The sequence below is a fragment of the Piliocolobus tephrosceles genome, chromosome 9 (genome assembly GCF_002776525.5).
Source record: "Piliocolobus tephrosceles isolate RC106 chromosome 9, ASM277652v3, whole genome shotgun sequence".
NCBI classification, from domain to species: domain Eukaryota; kingdom Metazoa; phylum Chordata; class Mammalia; order Primates; family Cercopithecidae; genus Piliocolobus; species Piliocolobus tephrosceles.
In genome coordinates, this window is record NC_045442.1 from 8,017,682 (window position 1) to 8,038,169 (window position 20,488).

Sequence of the window (20,488 nt, forward strand, 5' to 3'; positions counted from 1 at the left end):
AAAAAGTCTGAGAAACAAACTAAAACTCTCCAAACCCCAGTTCACCAAGAAAAAAAAAAAAGCGACCCAAACTGTAAGCAAACTAACAGTCAGCGTTTTTAAACTCGGGCTCAGATCTGAGAGGCATGTTGTTAGGGGTGCAGTCTCACGTCTCTGTTAATTCCACAGCTCATTTAGTAGCAAACTTGCCCACAGTACATCTCCATAGAAATGGAACCCACAGGCACTGGCAATTGTAGGATGTCATTACCCGAGGAGGTGGCGAACTCCGGAGGCTGAGAGGAGTTCTCACACCAACAAGAAAGGTGAGCCTGGGGTCTTCAAAGGCAGCACGCCCATGGCCTGGCACGTGGCCTCCTAGTGGGCACACTTCAGGGCTGGGTGAGAAATGCTTGGAAACCTGGGTGCTCCCTCCTGGGTGGCTTATAAAAGCCACCCTAGGTTCTTCTCCTTAAGGAGAGGTGACGGGGACGGGGACGAAGCAGGCAGGGAGGGCAAGGGTTCAGACCAGGCCAATGCTCGCCGCCTCCATCTTCCGTCCGACACTGCTGCTCTGCTGCCTGGCTGCTCCCTGGTCCACCCAGCCTGAGAGCCTCTTCCACAGCCGGGACCGCTCGGACCTGGAGCCATCCCCACTGCGCCAGGCCCAGCCCATTGCCGACCTCCACGCTGCTCAGGTAGGAGGAAGCTGGAAGAATAGCAACACCCCCAGGCACACACACGTGCACACAGGCACATGCACATGCTCGCACAGGCACAGGCACGTGCACACGCATGCACAGGCATATGCACACGCACGCACAGGCACAGGCCAGGATGCCGACTGTGCAGAGGCAGAGAAGGGCCACACAGGCTGGGCTGGGAAGGAGGAGTGGCTCCTGTGGCTCCTATTGAACAGCCATGAATCCATGCTTAACCTGATTTGACAACCCCACAGGTCAGCCCTAGTGAGACAGAAATGTCCATGCACAGACAACAGACTCAAATGCCAAGTGCCTTTCCAAAGGCAAGCATGTGATACTGTAGTGGCCAAGGCACTGTCCGCAGGTTTTCTGTGGCTGCTCACCATGCCAGTCTCTGGATTTAGAGAAGGGGACAGCCCTGCAAGGTTCCCCAACACTGCAATAGTGAGGATCCTAACAGAGCTGTCTGGGGTGGCATCCGTGGACTTCACCTGAGTCTGTGGTGAAGCAGCCAGAGGTCCAATGCAGCCGATCCCCTCCTCCAGAGAGTCGTGGTTGGGGGCAGGGAGTGGACCCATGAGGCCCCTTGACCTGCCCTGGCACGTGGTCCTGTGGTCACCATAGGCCAGGAGCTGATGCTCAGGGTCAAGTCCAATCCCCAGCTCCCATGGTGCCCCAGAGGCCAGGGCAGAGAACAGGAGAGCCGCCCTGTAGCCAGGCCCTCAGCACCATGGAGGCCGCGGACCTCCCTCCCTCTGTGCAGCCATGAGGAAGCCCCCCGGGTCCTCAAACCCAGCCACTGCCAAGCCCCTCAGTTCGAATTCCCAGCTCTCAGGACATGCCTCACCATGGCCTTCTCTGCGGTGTGGCCACGCCCGGCCTGCCTTGGCACCCCCACCTGCCCCCCACGACCTGTCCCGCATGGCCTCGGGGAGCGTCTTCCCCTCTGAGCCGACCTCTTACCTCCTCCGGGCACTCGCCCACCCCGCTGCCCAGGTCTCCTGCTCCTCGGGCCCTGGGGCGCCTCTGACTCAGCCTGGTGCCCATCCAGGGCCCGCACTCAGGACGGCGCCCAGGACTCGCTCCCTCTCTCCTGTCTCTGTCTCTCCCTGCTGCTCTCTCTGTATCTCTTTCTATTGCTATCTCCATCTGTTTCTCCCTGGCTGTCTCTCGGCTTCTGTCTGTCTCTATCTTTGTCTCTCTGTCTGTCTCTGTGTCTCTCCCCACGTCTCTGTCTCTCCAGACTCAGGGGCAGGGCAGCCCGGGAGGGCCCGGACCGAGGCGGCCCAGATTAGGGTGCCTTTCTCTCCCACAGCGGTTCCTGTCCAGATACGGCTGGTCGGGGCTGCGGGCGGCCTGGGGGCCCAGTCCCGAGGGGCCGCCGGAGACCCCCGAGGGCGCCGCCCTGGCCGCGGCGGTGCGCAGGTTCCAGCGGGCGAACGCGCTGCCGGCCAGTGGGGAGCTGGACGCGGCCACCCTGGCGGCCATGAACCGGCCCCGCTGCGGGGTCCCCGACACGCGCCCACCGCCCCCCGTCGCCGCGCCTTCGCCCCCCGGCCCGCCCCCCAGAGCCCGCTCCAGGCGCTCCCCGCGGGCGCCGCTGTCCGTGTCCCGGCGGGGTTGGCAGCCCCGGGGCTCCCCCGACGGCGGGGCCGCCCGGGCCTTCTCCAAGAGGACGCTGAGCTGGAGGCTGCTGGGCGAGGCCCTGAGCAGCCAGCTGTCCGCGGCCGAGCAGCGGCGCATCGTGGCGCTGGCCTTCAGGATGTGGAGCGAGGTGACGCCGCTGGATTTCCGCGAGGACCTGGCCGCCCCCGGGGCCGCGGTCGACATCAAGCTGGGCTTTGGGAGAGGTAAGAGCGCCCCGGGCTCCTGGCCTTCCCGCCCCAGCCCCTTGGGGACCCCGGCGCACCTACCCCCGTCTCGGCCACCTGCAGAATAGGGGGCTAAGCCCTTCCGGCCTGTCCCAGGCGCACCTGTCAGCAGGCAGAAGCCTCCGGTCAGCGTCGTCTTGTCAGAATCATGGTCCCCCCGCAGAGAACCCGGTGTGGCCTATGGGGACACTCCGGCCGGCCCTGGGCGCAGGCTGCTGCCCGGGCTGCTCCTCAACGTCCCACTTGGCTCCCTGCCTGTGCCTCCAGCTTCCCTAGGGAGCAGCAGCCGGGGCCACGGGACAGGGCGGGGTCAGGCACAGGTGCCACCACCTCCACCATACAAATGGACAAATGCGGGACAAAACACCTCGGACATCTAGCAACAGAAGTGTTTTGAAGGGGCAGGCCCAGCAGAAGAGGTGACCACTGCCACCTGGAATTGGGTGCCGGCGTCCCCAGGAATCAGGTCTTGGTCTAGACTCAAGGATGGCTGGGATCTGGGATGCCCAGAGAAAGGCCCCCAGAGTGGAGAGTGGATGAGGGCGTGGAAGTGGTCAGAGACAAGCAGCAAGCAGACAAGCTGCTTTTCAGCCCCATCGGTGACCCGGAGGTGCTCAGGGCTGTCTTCTGGTCTCACTGGGTTAATGTCCCAGGGTGAGAAGTACAGGGACACAGTTGGCTGAAAAAGACAAATTTTAAGGGACCCGGCTTCCAGTATTTCATGCCCTCCGCAGAGGCGAGGCTCCGGCCCTGATCTTGTCCGGGTGAGGCCTTTTTGCCGTCTTCCCAGCCCCGCTCCGCTCTGCTCCCAGGTTTTGGTGCCTGCTGGTCTCTGACTGCCTCTGCCAGTAAACACAGTTTATAAACAAACCGTCTCCCACCCGCTTCACCCTGAGGACTTAATCCAGGAGCTGTCGCTCTGCCTGCCTCTGCTGCCGGTTCCTGGAGGCTGGGGACCCCCTAGGTGAGGAGCCTGTATGTGGGGCACTCATCCTGCACCGGGACCTTCTCCCCCTCGCCAGGCCGGCACCTGGGCTGTCCGCGGGCCTTCGATGGGAGCGGGCAGGAGTTTGCACACGCCTGGCGCCTAGGTGACATTCACTTTGACGACGACGAGCACTTCACGCCTCCCACCAGTGACATGGGCATCAGCCTTCTCAAGGTCAGTGGTCCTGAGCCGCTCGTGTTGATAAGACACCAGCAGTGCTCATGGGCCGACGTCCAAAAGTCCAAGCTTTTCCATGTAGCGTCTGCATCCTCTGAGGAGGTGAATCTGTGTCTGACGACGGCTCCCCAGTTCCACTGGTGCCCCCCTCTTCACAAGCACTGCTCCTCTCGAAACAGGCCTGCATCTGTTACGCAGGGATCCATCGCCCAGGCTTCACCTAGCGCCCATGGTGTGTGTCCCTTTCTAGGTGGCCGTCCATGAAATTGGCCATGTCCTGGGCTTGCCTCACACCTACAGGACGGGATCCATAATGCAACCAAATTACATTCCCCAGGAAGCCGCCTTTGAGTTGGACTGGTCGGACAGGAAAGCAATTCAAAAGCTGTATGGTAAGACTGCTGGGGAGGGCATCCCTGAGCTGGCGGAGGGCACTGTATTCCAGAGCACAGCAGGACCCCGCTCACTCCTCACCGGGAACCTGGGCCCAAGAGCGCAACGTTGTGCAACTCATGTCACCCAAGGGTAGCCGTCCTCTAGCTCCCTGATGCCACTGTCTCAGTTAAAAGTGGTTCTGCCCAGTCGACAGCCGGTCCTTCCTGTGTCCCGTCTTCCACATGCCACATGCATTTCCCGGGAGGACAGTGAATGCCGTGTTTTTCTCAACACAAGCAGGCTCCCCCACCCATGCTATGACGCACACACTGGAAGCCCTGGGAGTTTACTGCAATCCCAAAAAAACTGAGTTTAGCCTGGCCAGGATAAGCTCTAATCTCTATTTAAAATCGTTCAGGCCAAATGTTCTAGTGGTTGATTAAAGTGGTTAGTGATTTAACACCGAGGCCCAAGGGAATAAAGCTGTCCTTCTCTTTTCCATTCAGAGGTCCCTAGGCTGGGCACAGTGGTTCACGCCTGTAATCCCAGCACTTTGGGAGGCCAAGGTGGGCAGATCCTTGATGTCAAAAGTTCGAGACCAGCCTGGCCAACATGTTGAAACCCTGTCTCTACCATAAATCCAAAACTTAGCCGGACGTGGTGGCACACGCCTGTAATCCCAGCTACTTGGGAGGCTGAAGCAGGAGAATTGCTTCAACTCATGAGGTGGAGGTTGCAGCGAGCCAAGATTGCACCACTGCACTCCAGCCTAGGTGACAGAAGGAGACTCTGTCTTGAAAAAAAAAGTCCCTAACAGAGACCATCCCATTTCTGTTCTCACATCCCCCCATTCTCAGCACTGTGTGTCTTTGGAGACAACAACAGCCAGGACACACGGACTTGCCCCAGTGGAAACCTTCCTCTTACATGAGCCCAGAATCAAACTTCTTCCCGCTAATGAAGTCAAACTACCGTCAAGGCGTCAAGGGAGGCATTCACTAGCTATATTTAGGGTGGTCAACCGTACGTAACTTTGCATCCAAATTGAGATGCTTCTGAGAGGGGCCTGGGACACTGTGAAGAATGAAGCCACAATGTGCTTGTGAACCAGGACTGTAGCAGGCAGCTTGGCACCCCCAGCTCCCTCTGTTCACCACCTCTTTTTTTTTTTTCAAGATAGGGTCTCACTCTATTGCCCAGGCTGGAGTATAGTGGACTGATCTCGCTCATTGCAGCCTCAACTTCTCAGGCTCAAGCAATCCTCCCACCTCAGCCTCCCAAATAGCCTGTGCCAAGGGACCACAGGCACATGCCACCATACCTGGCTAATGTGTGTGTGTGTGTGTGTGTGTGTGTGTGTGTGTGTGTGTATATATATATATATTTTTTTGTAGACACTGGGTTTCACCATGTTGCCCAGGCTGGTCTTGAACTCAAGCAATCCTCTTGCTTCGGTCTCCCAAGGTGCTGTGATTACAGGCATGTGCCACTGCGCCTGGCCTCACCTCAGTCTTGCATGGTGTCTTACTTTAAGATGTTTTTATAGAAAGCCCCAGCTTTGCAACTGTCTTCATTCAAGTCACACATGAAAATATGTTTCTGTACCATGTGACAAGTGACTTTTTTTTTAAGGCTCCTGTGAGGGATCATTCGATACTGCATTTGACTGGATTCGCAAAGAGAGAAACCAATATGGAGAGGTGATGGTGAGATTTAGCACGTATTTCTTCCGCAACAGCTGGTACTGGCTTTATGAAAATCGAAATAATAGGACACGCTATGGGGACCCTATCGAAATCCTCACCGGCTGGCATGGAATCCCAACATACAACATAGATGCCTTTGTTCACATCTGGACATGGAAAAGAGATGAACGTTATTTTTTCCGAGGTACAGATTCTTCATGGATGGTTCAATTTCTCTTATTAAATGAATGCACTCAGAAGGAATGTCCTGAGCCGCTACCAAGGAATCTGTTGTAATGCTCTCCTCATTACTTGCTTAATTTTTATCTGCTCCATCAGACTGGAAGCTTTGAGGGCACAAGGATTAGGTTCTATTCTGGTTTTTGTTTGTTTGTTTGTTTCGGAGACAGAGTTTCACTGTTACCCAGGCTGGAGTGCACAATCATGGCTCACTACAGCCTCGACCTCCTGGGCTCAAGTGCTGTTCCCACCTCAGCCTCCTGAGTAGCTGGGACCACAGGCACACATTACTACACTTGGCTTAATTAAAATAACTTTTTTTTTTTTTTTTGTAGAGATGGAGTCTCACTATGTTGCCCAGGCTAGTCTTGAACTCCTGGCTTCAGGCCGTCTTCCCACCTTGGCCTCTCAAAGTGTTGGGATTACAGGTGTGAACCACTGCACCCAGCCCCTGATCTTTTTAAGAAGGCACTAAGTCACCAAATGAGTGAATGAACTCTACTAGGTACTAAGGTGGCTGCCGAAAAACTGGAAGAAAGGGCCCAGCCCTGCAGTTTTAATCTGGTTCTGGTGGGAAAAAAAAATCCCTTGGACATCTAGCAACAGAAGTGTTTTCAAGGGGCAGACCGAGCAGAAGAGGTGACCACTGCCACCTGGAATTGGGTGCTGGCGCCCCAGGAACCAGGTCTTGGCCTAGACTCAAGGATGGGTGGGATCTGGGATGCCCAGAAAAAGGCACCCAGAGTGGAGAGTGGATGAGGGCGTGGAAGTGGCCAGAGACAAGCAGCAGAAGCAAAGCCGTGGGGCTGGGAGTGAAAAAGCCGCAGAGCTGTGAGACTGGGGTCCACCAAAGCTGGCGACAGACTTACCCGGGATGAGGTCAGGCTAGAAAGGCAGGTTGGCCCAACCACAGAGGGCCTCAAATGCCAGGGGCAGGGCTGGACTTCGCTGAGCAGGCCGTGAGCCATCAATGGCGACTGCTCAACAGGGAAGGTCAGTGTTTTGCTGGAAGACAGAAACTGATGTGGTGGAGCCTGGGGGGTCATGGGGAACACACAAAGAAAGGCAGGTCTGGGACTCTTGCTACCGCTGCTCCTTACTCACACCCGGTCTCATCCAGTACCCTGGGCCTGGTGCACGAGGCATGCTGCCTTTGCAAAACCAGACGGCACAGAGTCCGATCATAAACATGATTTTGTGGTCACTGCTTTTTCCTTCCCCTTTCCTACCCAGAGACAAGCCGTATAGCCCCTCCGCCTGAATCCTGGTAGTATAACCATAGGGCTTTCGATTGCTCAAAAAGACTTAACAAGGCAGGAGCCAAATGGAATGAACTTTATATGCAAATTTTATCATAAGGATCCTGTATATAAATTTGGTCTCAGTTTTCCTTCATATCACACAAAGTACGAATTAGTTCAGTTACATAAAGAAATTGCCTTACAGCTGACTTTTTTTAGTTCAGGTCTTTCAGAGTTGGAAGCACATCTCTCAGGGTTTTAAGAAGCTCCAAACTAGAATTTATGTTGGCAACACTCAAAGAATCTTAATTACAGATTTAGGTCATCATAGGATAACTACTACAATACAGCTGTATTTTACTCTTGGAGCTTTAAAAACATCTTAATTTGTTATGAATATTTTGGATTAAAAGAAATTCCTGTTAGAGTGAACTGCATCTCTAACTGGACATACGTCACGTTGTTCTTAATAGTGAACTTTTCCAAGTATATTAAATATTTGTTTGCTAAGGAACGTACCGCTTGGGGTGTTCTGTGAGCTGTGAACACCAAATTATCTGAGTGGATTTAGTCTATTCCGTTGGCAAGATACCAAATATTCAGGATTAGGAACTAACAAGAAGAGGCTAAAATAAACTCCTACTGATTTAGAGCATGAAATGAGTGTTAGAACTCTGAAACAAAATGGAGCAAAGTTCCATTTCATAGGACAGTGGACAGCCTCTCCAGAGCGGAATGTGAGAGTCCTGGCTTGCATTCCTGGCTCAGCCTAGGCGGTCTGAATGTGGACAAGTCACCTCAGCCAACCAGTGCCCTTATTTGTAAGGTGGGCGTGGTGGTGGGACTAGAGGACTCTCAGACACTCAAGGTATAATCCAATCATAAGGATCATGATTTCTTCAGTAACAAGAGGGCTTATATTGATTAGGATAGGAAAGTGATTCCAAGCCTTGGGCCACTAACATTAAAAGGAACATCTTTAGACTGTAAAGGAAGAAGGAAAAAACATTAAGATACTAAGGTAAAAAAGACAGGATTTTTGCTGTTTTGTTTTTGCTTTTGATGAGGGCCGGGAGGATGACATTCATGGGGCGGGGTTTCCTTTTGCTGTGAAAGGCAACCAACATTCCAACTGCAGCAGTGACGGTCAAGAAAAATGCACTTCCTGGGTTAAATGTAGGAGTAATTCAAGACCTGGGAAATCGCGGACTGGAGGCTTCACCCAGACGCCGAAAGCCCTGCTTTCTCCTAGAATCATGGCAACACATTGTACAGGATTGGCTGAGACCTAGATTGAAAACTGTCCTCTTTGTCACGTGATTTAATAGTAATAAACCATATGCACGTATTTTGTTTGGCTCTCAGGAAATCAATACTGGAGATACGACAGTGACAAGGATCAGGCCCTTACAGAAGATGAACAAGGAAAAAGCTATCCTAAATTGATTTCAGAAGGATTTCCTGGCATCCCAAGTCCCCTAGACACAGCCTTTTATGACCGAAGACAGAAGTTAATTTACTTCTTCAAGGAGTCCCTTGTAAGTAGAAGGCTCTTCAGCCTAGCAATGCTTCTGTCATCCCTAATACAGATTGGTCAGATGATCAAGTTCATATTTAAAAGCTGTACTTGGCCTGCCACAGTAGCTCATGCCTGTAATCCCAGCACTTTGGGAGGCCAAGGCGGGCAGATCGCTCAAGTCCAGGAGTTTGAGACCAGTCTGGACAACATGGTGAAACCCATGTTTCGGTCTCAACAAAAAATGCAGAAATTATCCAGGTATGGTGGCACGTGCCTGTGCTCCCAGCTGCCTAGGAGGCTGAGACGAGAGGATCACTTGAGCCTGGGAGGTCGAGGCTGCAGTGAGCTGTGATTGCACCACTGCACTCCAGTCCATCTGAGCCAGAGTGAGACCGGGCCCAGAAAAAACCCAAAAAACTTGTACTCACTTCAGATCTAAATAGCGATGGCAGAGCATGATGGAAAATTAGGAAGTTCAAGTCTAAAGAATTTGGTACAAAGTCTTGTCTCGTTGTTATAAATTAACCTAAAAATATTAATGATTTTCAGAAGAGCCAGTCTATCTTATTTGCTTTGCAGGTATTTGCATTTGATGTCAACAGAAATCGAGTACTTAATTCTTATCCAAAGAAGATTACTGAAGTTTTTCCAGCAATAATACCACAAAACCATCCTTTCAGAAATATAGATTCCGCTTATTACTCCTATGCATACAACTCCATTTTCTTTTTCAAAGGCAATGCATACTGGAAGGTCGTTAATGACAAGGACAAACAACAGAATTCCTGGCTTCCTGCTAATGGCTTATTTCCTAAGAAGTTTATTTCAGAGAAGTGGTTTGATGTTTGTGATGTCCATATCTCCACACTGAACATGTAATAAGAGAAAGTGGGAAATGGAGAGTCATAGGATTTCGCTAAGAGAAAAATTCTGATATTGTTTACAAAGAAAACCAGAGTTTCAGTAGCTAAAGCAAATATGGCACTGTAAGTTAAAACCCAACGGGAAAAGCCTTAGTTGAACTTTTAAAATACTTGATTTAAAAATCAATTGCTCAGGGAAAACATAATTCATAACCTAGAAAGTTTAAAAAAAACAACAACCCAAAAACTAAGCATCCAATGATCGTTGCCTGCTTTCTACTCTGTGGGGCTCCGCCCATCCCAACTGCTTGCCCACCTGATTAATGGGAGTTGGAAGGGCGGCCAGAGCCCTGGGTCAAGCTATCAAGGAAGGAGATGGCACGGAGATGATTTTACTGAGGGATGTAATGGGAAAGTCATGGGATTCAAATGGATTGCCCTCCACAGTCCCTGTCAGAATGACATTTCTCTAAAGACAGTGTACAAAAGGTTTTCATGTTTACTTCTCTCTTGATCTTCACAGCTCTGTCAGTGTGGCAGGATGGATGCTACTGTACACATTTCCAGTCACATTAGCCAAAGTTCATCTGTTGTATCTGCCAAAAGTCAAACCCAGTGGTAGCTCTGGGCCCGCATCTCCAAATCCCAGCTCAGGGCCCTCTGCACTTCCTCTGTGTCACTGTGGTGGTCTCAGGCCCTGAAATGAGTTGCACCCTCTTGTTTGAAAACACAGGCCTGCAACTCAAATGGTCCAGAACAGAACAGCTTTGCTGGTTCACTATAATTCATTTAGTGTTCTCTCCTACCATTTTATATGACAGTTTACTTAGGTTCTAAAGACCAGTCTACCAAAAGGAGACTCTTGAAGCTCGCTGGATAATTTTATTTTTCCAATATCACTTATATCTAGGATAGGCAGTATATCCCTTCAACTTTTACATAATATGGCTATTAACTCTTAACCCAAACGAAAACCCAATGTCATTTGTAATGATGTGAACAAAATCTGAAATTAACTGAAATGGATTCAGTAGCCTCCATGATCACGCCACAGATACCAAATTCTTCTTCCAAAGGAATAGCAGAAACACAGGTACTTCAGAAAATTTTAAGTTAAAAACAGCAAATTACAAATATATTTTATAAGGATCTTTATTCCCCCCGTAGGAACTTTCATGTTATTGCTCTGACAAAGGAAGATAACTAGAATTTAGTCTTGATTAAGAACAAATTCTCCTGTTGACTGAAAGCTTGTTTCAGCCAAAGAGGGGGCAGGAGGAAAGATCAGCACCTCTCAGGCCCCTGACCCCAGCTCAGTCCTGCCTGAGCAGGAACATGCTTTTGAATTCACTAACCCAAAAGATGGTATATCATCTTTGATCATAATCAACAGAAGTGTCTAGGTTTATCTAGCAGGGTGAAGACAGTTTTATTATGTGTGTACACTTGCTACAAGGGGAAACAGAATGACACTGGTCCTGAAATGAAACATTGCTGAATTTGTACAACCGCTTTACAATTTAGAATTCAGGCAAAACTTTAAATGTTTCAGGGATTAATTTTTGCAAACTGATACAAATCTGTTCCAAGAAAAATGCAAACTAAGTAAACAACAACTAAGTGGACAAATGGCAAGAGAGAATTCTGCTAAGCTATGATGGATGTTAACTCACTGTCAATGGGCTGGGTGTGATGGCTCACACCTGTAACCCCAGCACTTTCGGAGGCCGAGGCAGGTGGATCCCTTGAGCTCAGGAGTTCGAGACCAGCTTGGGCAACATAGCAAAATGCTGTCTCTACTAAAAATACAAAAAATTAGCCAGGCATGGGGGTGCATACCTGTAGTCACAGGTACTTGGGAGGCTGAGGTGGGAGGATCCCTTAAGCCTGGGAAGCAGAGGTTGCAGTGAGCCGAGATTGTGCCACTGCACTCCAGCCTGGGTGACAGTAAGACCCTGTCTCAAAACAAACAAAAAAATCTCAGTCAATGAAAACACCTGAAAATCGCTGTAAAAGAGAAAAAAGTCTCTTTTACATCATAGCTTTGTAAAAATTTGGCTTAAAACCAGTTATTTCAAACAATTTTCTAGTGTAGTTGGAATTCCTTCAGAGGTCTGGCTGGTGTGGGAGGGGCTTCTGGCCACCACGGAGGGCCTGCAGGCAGCTAGCGCAATCTCCAGCGCACCTGCCCCCAGGCCTAGGCAGCAAACCTACCCACAGTGGTGTCATGCACAGGAGTGCAGACATTCACCTCACCTCGAAAGAGCCTGTTTTATCTGTTACACTGCCTTGAAATTGAAAGTATGAATGATGAACAAAAACAGCCTTGTGCACTGTAGCCATTACAAATAACAGGGGATGTTTGTGTGTAACTGGACAAGAGCCATGTAGCAGCAGCAATAAGTAAAATATTCTAGGGAGAATTTAGTGGACAGCAGAATTTTACTTTTAATGTTTTGAGCTTTGCTTTGTAAAGTTTATTAATTTTAGACTGAGTTCAACTCAAAACTCAATGTGAAGAATGAAAACTGGAAAAATACAAAGACATTTTAAATAAATAGTTTATTTATTCAAAATAGTTTTCTTACCTTATTCACAGTTTCAAGTTTAAAATGAAAACAAGGGGTAGTACCTGCTCTTGATCGACTGTCATTTAAAGTCAAAAGTGAATCCTTTCAGAACATGCATTAAATACAGCAATTGCACAACAGCTAGTCTTTGAAAAATCCTGCACTGAAGCTTATGAAGAACACACCTTTTTCCTGGGCAATTTAAAAGGAAACACTGTAGATGCACAAGTCTCCTTAACCCACTTGAACCTGTAATGTCATGTGGATAAAAGTTCTCTTGACCAAAGTAACGTTTTATCCAAAATAATCATATCTTAGACCATGTAGCTTGACATACTTCAAAAATAGGAAAGTGTAACTGCATCACAGCAAGTCTGTGAATATTGAGGTACTATGTACTTCTTAAAGAAACAAATAGTGGAAGCTTTAACTTTGATTCTGATGTTAGCACTTCAAGTGAAGAAGCCACAGAACTCAACCGTAATTTGTCTGTCACTTAAAATAACTCTGTCTTTCCACTGATATACCTGTTTTAAATGGATATTTCCCTATTATTTAATGAAACAAAGCACCGAATGAACAGACCGGCTCCGTGTTGAAGGCACTGACAGCGTGTCTGGGACGCGGCTCTGTGCAGTCACTGAACGGCGCTGCTGCTCGCTGCACTGCCGGCGGCAAGCTGGCCCAGCAGGTGGACGATGACGTTGATTCTTTCCAGAAGAGTCGCAGTTTTATTTGCAGTTGCTCTCAAAAGCTGGGAGTAAATGTGCTTGTTGGTTTTGAGAACTGCATCATCTTCGATGTTATTGCTAGGGTTAAAAAAGACAGAGAGACAGATAAGGGACCAGCAATGCCTACCGACAGTTCAGAGGCCCAGAAAACCAGACAGTGACAGCCCAACAGTCAGTCTTCGCAGAGTAGCAGGTGTTCCTCTCCTGCCGGGTTCAGACCTGCCTTCTTCTACCTACTGCTCACGGGCCTGTTTCTACACATTTATTTCAATACATCAATGAAATCCAGTACTCGTTCCTTTTATAAACATTTGAATGCCTATTACGTACTAGGAATTGCTCTTGACAGAGAACAAAACAGGCAAAAAGAAGCCCCTGACTTATGGAACTTGCATTCTATTGAGGTAGGAGTCTGGGGGAGGGGAGCGGAGGCACTGGGGGAAACCACAGTAAACAAGAGAGTGACAGACGGGACAGCCATGAAGAAAACGCAGTGGAGCTGGGCGAGGGCACAGAAGGAGCTATGCGGTATTTCCTCTGTTCCTCAAGCTCGGCCTAAAGCGCCTTCCTGTGTCCCAAACACACATCTAAAGCCACTGTTGGACTGCCATCTCTAGAGCTAGAACTAGCTGGGGTTTAAACATGGATTCCTGAACTACGAGAACTGCTGCATCTCAGTTTACTCTAAAAATGTCAGTGCAATTCCGTGTGAAGACTGCCCCTCAGCTGAGGAGTACCACACAGTACTCTACCTTACAACGATTTCAGTTTACAGTTCGTCCTGAAAACATTTACCCCTTATGATGGATCGGTGAATTCTACTTTTGTTACTACTGGAAAAGACTAGTAATTACGTGGCAGTTCATATCTAGCATTTTTTTTTTATGAGTCCAGGTGCAGACCCCTGGCTCACATACCCAGGTAACAGATAACAATTCCACAACTCTTTACAGTGTCCATGACCACATCTGAGCCTTACAATAATCCCATCCCCTCAGACAGGCAAGGACTAGCATTTTTAATTTACAGATGTAAAACCGAAGGCCCAGAAGGGTTAATAGTTTGGATTAAAGTCAAAATGTCATGTTTTCCAACTTCAAATGCTATGCTCTTTCACCTCTTCGGGGTACACATTTTCTCCCTTCACCCAAGGGCTTGCCTCAGGCCCGCCAGCCAGCAGCGCAGAGCTCCCTTCCCCAGGAATTCCCCTTTCTTTTATTCCTGGCTCCATTCCTCCTCCACAGGATCCCCATTGCTGCCTTTAGACATTTCTCCCCTCCAATTCCCACTTATTTTATCAGACAGATCTCTTCCTGCCTTCCCCCAACAACCACAGTACAGCAGAAGTGACTGTTGTAAATGCATCCGTCTGTAATCTGGGCCTAAGGTTGGCTGTATTTTAGTTATGCGGGGAGTTAACAGTCACAAAACCTTTGAGAACCTTATAAAAAATTTAAATGACTCTGACAGTAATCAAGGCATTAGCACTTAACAATTAGAAATGGCATTTGAAAGATGAATTATTCTTTGTGGACAATGACATCACACTGTCATTTTATTAATAGTTGGGTGCCTAAAGATAACTGATGGCTGCAGGGATCATAACCTTAAAATCTTTGGATTTGTCCTAACCATAACTCTGAATCTTAAGTCTTCATCTTCCAATTTCTACAAATCAAGCCTTCCTTAATACATTCTTATCAGCAGTTTCACTGACCTATGACCCCTATTCAGAGGGCTCCATCATCTCACAGGTTTTTTCTAAAGGGAACTAACTTACATTCTTTCATCTCCCTTTTTACTAATCTTAACCAAATATTAAATGTACACATCTAATGGGAACAACCCACGAATCTAAAGGATCTGTTCTTAGCACTGCAGCAGAGAGCTCCCTGAATCTTCAGAGATTACTTCTACTTTTCATGGTATTTCACTATATTAAACCCCAAAGCCACCAAAATGTCAAGAGGCCTGGATCTGTGAAAGCAATGAATATTAAAATACAGTAGAAGAGTAAATTCTAAATTCAAAAAGAAAAAAGAAAAAACCTTTGGCTTAACAAACTGCTACTGCTGTAATTTCTAACAGATCAATGCCAATGCAGTTGTCATATGATGATGAAATGCCTGCATAATCTGAAAATGAAAACAAATTTTTTTTTTTTTTTTGAGACGCCATCTTGCTCTGTCGCCCAGGCTGGAGCGCAGTGGCCGGATCTCAGCTCACTGCAAGCTCCGCCTCCCGGGTTCCCACCATTCTCCTGCCTCAGCCTCCCAAGTAGCTGGGACTACAGGCACCCGCCACCTCGCCCGGCTAGTTTTTTGTATTTTTTAGTAGAGACGGGGTTTCACCGTGTCAGCCAGGATGGTCTCGATGTCCTGACCTCGTGATCCGCCCGTCTCGGCCTCCCAAAGTGCTGGGATTACAGGCTTGAGCCACCGCGCCCGGCCCAAAATTTTTTTAAACAAGTAAAATGCATCTTTCACTCTAATTCTATAGGAATCTAATAAGCTTAAGATTTTAGTTATTAAGCCTTGTTTATTTTTTTGCCAGAGGGCATGAAGTGGAAAAAGCAGTAGTCAAAAAATAAAACAAAAATTTATTTAACATGGCCTCTCATTGTCTGTGGAGGACTGGTTCCAGGATCCTCCAGGAAACTAAAATCTGAGGAGGCCGGAGTACCTGATACAAGATGGTGCAGTATTTGCATTTTGGCTGTGTACATCTTCCTATATACTTTAAATCATCTCTAGATTAGTTATAATACCTAATACAATGTAAATGCCATATATATAGTTGTTATATTGCTTTTAAATTTGTATTATTTTTTATTTATTTAATATTTTCAATCTGTGGTTGGCTGAATCTGTGGATGCAGAATCCTTGGATACAGAGGGCTGACTGCACTTTCTCTTTTAGGTCTCATTCTGATTTCCCTCTATATTGCAAAAGAGAATGTTCATGTATTCACTGTGAAACAACTAGGCCTGTGGCAGAGGCTATTTTCCTCTTAACAATAAAATTATAAGAGGCTATTTTCCTCTTAACAATAAAATTATAGATTTAGTAATTAATATTTTTGTTTTGAAACTTGTCAAAGTGCTTATTTTATTAACACAGTATCACATTTAACAGTTTAATAAACCTTAAAATCAATATAAATTAGCTAAATAAGACTGAATGCATCATGCATGAAAACTTTACACTAAAATAGTTTTCAGCAGAATATTAATAACCTAAATAAACAGAAGCTTAGAAAACCTTCCATTAAAATAAAAAGTACTTAGGTCACACATATGACTGTCACAGTTACAAAAGACAAAACTGAAACTATTATCTATTAAATTACTCAAATGTTTGACCTGCAAAAAATCAATGAATCACTTCTTCTCACATATCATATATTTATATTGCCACCTTGTGGAAACCAATACAAATTTTAAAAATTTACACACTGCTGTTAGAAAAAGGCAGGAATTCTTTTCAAGCCTTGTCACTCTCGGCTCTGCCTTACGGCTCTTCAGAAAGATGGATGTCTCTGCTAAATTACAGTGAGCGTATCAACACCTGCTGCTGTGTACCACAACCAGGATATGGTACAGACACTGAGGATTAACAACCAAGTAAAAGCTCTCCTTAGACTACAGAGAATTATTCAAAAGCATTTTTTTTAAAGAGATGGGTTTTGCTCTGTCTCCCAGGCTGGAGTGCAGTGGTGCTGTCATAACTTGCTGTGGCCTTGAACTCCTGGGTTCATGTAATTCTCCTGCCTCAGTCTCCCAAATAGCTGGGATCACAGGTGTGAGCCATGGCACTTAGTCCAAAGGCAATTACTGAAAGAAGTTTCTATTCATGGTGCAGAGCTGGAAAAAGTCTCTGGCTCAAGCAGAGCAAACTACAAGGTCATGGCTCTTCTTAAATCCATGAGAGAGGTGGGACAGCCAACCAGCCTGCAATCTAAGGAGAGACAGGCTGATGCAGGGAGAGAAAGGACAGTCCTTCCTTACCCGGGGCAGATGCAGCCAGATGCCAGTAAGCATTTAGCTAAAATAGTGAATGAGTTGGTGGGGGCCCAGTGAGGCTGGTGAGAAAGTGTAGGGCCTCTGTGGAGTCAGGGGGTTCACATCTTCTTACTGGCTTTTCTCCAAGGACCTCCCCAAGTTCTCACATAAAAGACCAGTGAGAATCCTGACAGAGTGACCCTCCTGGTGGAGACCGATGGCAGGGTAACAGCAGCTGCTGTAGGAGGGACCGGCAACCCCACCTGGACCCTTCTCCTCTATGAAACAAAAGCCTCAGTGTGGGTGGGGGAAGACAATGACCACTGTCAACCTTAGGGCATGGGTTAAAGTCAATGAATAGAGGGGAAGGGAATAGAAAAAACACTCTGGGGCGTTGGGCGGGGGTGCAGGCGCAGTGGGAAGGCCACACTCCTGAGACTCAGGGACACGAATGTCTGCCTAGGCTGAGGCTTAAACAACTATGGTGTCCTTGCTAACTCCCTGCTCCCTCCCAAACAGGCGAAAAGGCACCAAAGGACCAGTGACAGTGGAATATGGCTGGAAGAGCTGTGACAGTGTAAAGACAGATCCTCTCTAAGGTGCAAAACAAAAGAAAGACCTAGAGCTGAAGGTAGAGAAGACATCAAGAGTCACCTTCTGCAGACCTGCTCCACCCTACACACGAGACTGCTAGGAAAACCTGAAGCCCATGGCACATGGAAGGTAACCATCACAATAAAAAAATCTCAACCACAGCTCAACTCCAGGCTAGAATAATGAATTCCACTTCCCACACTAAAGCCCTAGCAGGGGTAAGTACAAAAAATTCCAGGCAAAAAAAATTATTTCCCTTGGTCTCTACTATCATACATAAGATATCCAGTTTTCAACAAACAAGAGATACATGGAAGGCAAGGAAAAAACAACATACTTCCGAGACACAAAGAATCAACAGAACCAGCTAATTATGACACAGACGTTTGAACTATCTCATAGGTAATTTAAAAGGACTATAATTAGTATGTTGAAGACACTAATGGACAAGGTGGATGCCATGCAAGGTCAGATTGGTGATTTGAGCAGAGAGCTGGAACTGTAAGAATGAACCCCAGGGAACTGCTAGAAATGAGGAACACTGTAACAGAGACAAAGAACGCCTTCAAAAAGTTCAACTGTAGATGACACAAAACCAAGTAAGGAATCAGTGAACTTGAAGACAGTTCAATAGAAACGATCCAAACAAAATCACAAAAAGGAAAAAAAGGGTGTCAAAAAAACCAGAACAGAATATCCAAGAGCTGTGGAACAACATCAAACAGTCTAACACAGGTATAATGGGCTACCAAGGAGGCGAAAGAATGGAACAGAAGAAAGAAGAATGCTGAAGCCAGGGGTAAAAGCCATCATGACACACCCAAGCCTATCATAGTCAAACTGCTGGGGGGTGGGACGCCTACAGGCAAGGAAGATGCATCTCTAACAGATGAACGAAAGTAGGAAACACAGCTGGCTTCCGGTCAGAAAACAGGCAGGCCAGAGACAATGGAGTCACATCTTTAAAGTACTGAATGAAAAGGGCTGTTAACCCAGAATTCTATACTCTGCTCAAAGATCTTCCAAGACTGAAAAAGGAATAAAAATTCTCTCAATTGAAAAGACAGAATTCATTGCTAGCAGAACTAGCAATGCTAAATGCTAAAAGAAGTTTTTCAGGCAGAAGGAATATGATGCTAGACAGAAACCTATACAAAAAGGTTAAGAGTACTGAAATGGAATAAATGAAGGTAAATAAAATCTCCTGTTCTCTTTATCTTTAATTGCTCTTAAAGATAACTGTATAAGGTAAAAACTAGTAGCAGTGTATTATGTGTTTTATAACATACATAAAAGTGAAACGTATAATAACAGTACAAAAGACAGGAGGAAAGAATTGGGAGTCTACTGTTACAAGGTCTTTACAGTACATGTAGACCAGTATCATATTACTTGAAGGTGGCCTCTCATGAAAGATTAACAATGTATACTGCAAAATCCTAGGTCAACGGCCAAAATAATGAAAAAGTGGCAGATCATAAATCAATAGTGAAATAAAATGGAATCACAGAAACTATTCAATTAACAGAAGGCAGAGAAAGAATCATATTAAATGTGAATGGTCTAGAGACCCAGTTGTAAGACTGGACTTAAAAAGCAAGACCCTTGGGCCAGGTGCAGTGGCTCATGCTTGTAATCTCAGCACTTTGGGAGTCTGAGGAAGGTGGACTGCTTGACCCAGGAGTTTGAGACCAGCCTGGGCAACATGGCAAGACTCCATCTCTACAAAAAATGAAAAAATTAGCTGGGTGTGATGGTGCACACCCGTGGTCCCAGCTTCTCTGAGAGGCTGAGGTGGGGGACTGCTTGAGCCCAGGAGGTTGAGGCTGCAGTGAGCTATGATCATGCCACTGTACTCCAGCCTGAGTGACAGAGTGAGACACTGTCTCAAAAAAACTAAACATAAAAATAAGTAAATAAAACATAAAAAGCAAGACCCAACTATTGCCACCTACAGGAAACCCAATTTTAATATAAAAGACATACATGGAAAAAGACATTAACCAAAAGATAGCTGAGTGGCTATGTTATCAAAGAGGGACATCTGTAGTAATAAGGAGGTCAGTTCTCCCAGATATCACAAACCTACGTGTGTGTACCTAACACAGCTTCAAAAACACTTGAAACAAAACTGACAGTGCTGAGAGGAGAAACAGATAAATCCACAAGTGTAGTTGGAGACTTCAACACTCCTCGCTTGGTAGATTGATCGCAGAAGACAGAAAGTCAGTGAGAATATAGAAGACCTGAACAATACTATGAACACGCTTAGCCTAACTGACATTTACACAACGCTCTCTACCCCAAACAGCAGGACACGCAGATTTTTCAAGTACACATGGAACATGTGCCAAGACAAATCATATTCTAGGCCATAAAACAAATCTACGCAAATGTGAAAGAAGAGAACATACACAGTTATGTCTCAGCACACAACAGAATTCAACTAGCAAGCAATATTGAAAGATAGCTAACAAGTCCCAATATTTAGAAACCAAACAGCACACTTCAAATAACAAATGGGTCAAAGGAGAAGTCTCAGGATATCAAATATTATTTTGAAACAAATGAAAGAGAAAATATACAAAAATATATGAGATGTAGCAAAAGCAGTGGTTTAGAAGAAAATTTTTGGCAGCAAATCTTATATTAAAAAGGACAAATGTCTCAAATTAGTAATCTAGGCTTCCACCTTAAGAAACTAGAAAAAGAGCAAATTAAGTCCAAAACAAGTAGAAGGGCACAAATTGATGACATTTAAGAGAGAGAAACAATGAGGGGAAGAAACAGTCAACCAAGCCAAAAGTTGGTTCTTTGAAAAGACTGAAAAAAAAAAAAATTGATAAACTTCTAGCTAGAATGACCAAGAAAAACAGAAAGAAGAAGGATTACCAATATCAGGATTAAAAGGGCTCTCATCACAAACCCCCTTAGACATTAAAAGGATAAT

General features: G+C 46.6%; 2 protein-coding genes across 4 annotated transcripts in view; one reads left to right on the forward strand and one right to left on the reverse strand.

Annotated features, from left to right (window-relative positions):
* Positions 1-500: 500 nt before the first annotated feature.
* Positions 501-11,411, forward strand: MMP21 (matrix metallopeptidase 21). Its single transcript, XM_023224330.3, has 7 exons — positions 501-677; positions 1,999-2,533; positions 3,577-3,716; positions 3,970-4,111; positions 5,727-5,984; positions 8,626-8,798; positions 9,359-11,411. Exons 1-7 carry the CDS (start codon positions 516-518, stop codon positions 9,656-9,658), a joined length of 1,710 nt encoding a protein of 569 aa, XP_023080098.1. The 5' UTR covers positions 501-515; the 3' UTR covers positions 9,659-11,411.
* A 774-nt stretch (positions 11,412-12,185) lies between these two features.
* EDRF1 (erythroid differentiation regulatory factor 1) overlaps positions 12,186-20,488 on the reverse strand; it is a 53,697-nt gene continuing 45,394 nt past the window's right edge. For all 3 annotated transcript variants that reach the window (XM_023224328.2, XM_023224326.2, XM_023224327.3), the window contains one exon: positions 12,186-13,021. In XM_023224328.2, the coding sequence (XP_023080096.1) occupies positions 12,850-13,021 (172 nt within the window). In that variant the 3' untranslated portion in view covers positions 12,186-12,849. The remainder of the gene's footprint in view (positions 13,022-20,488) is intronic.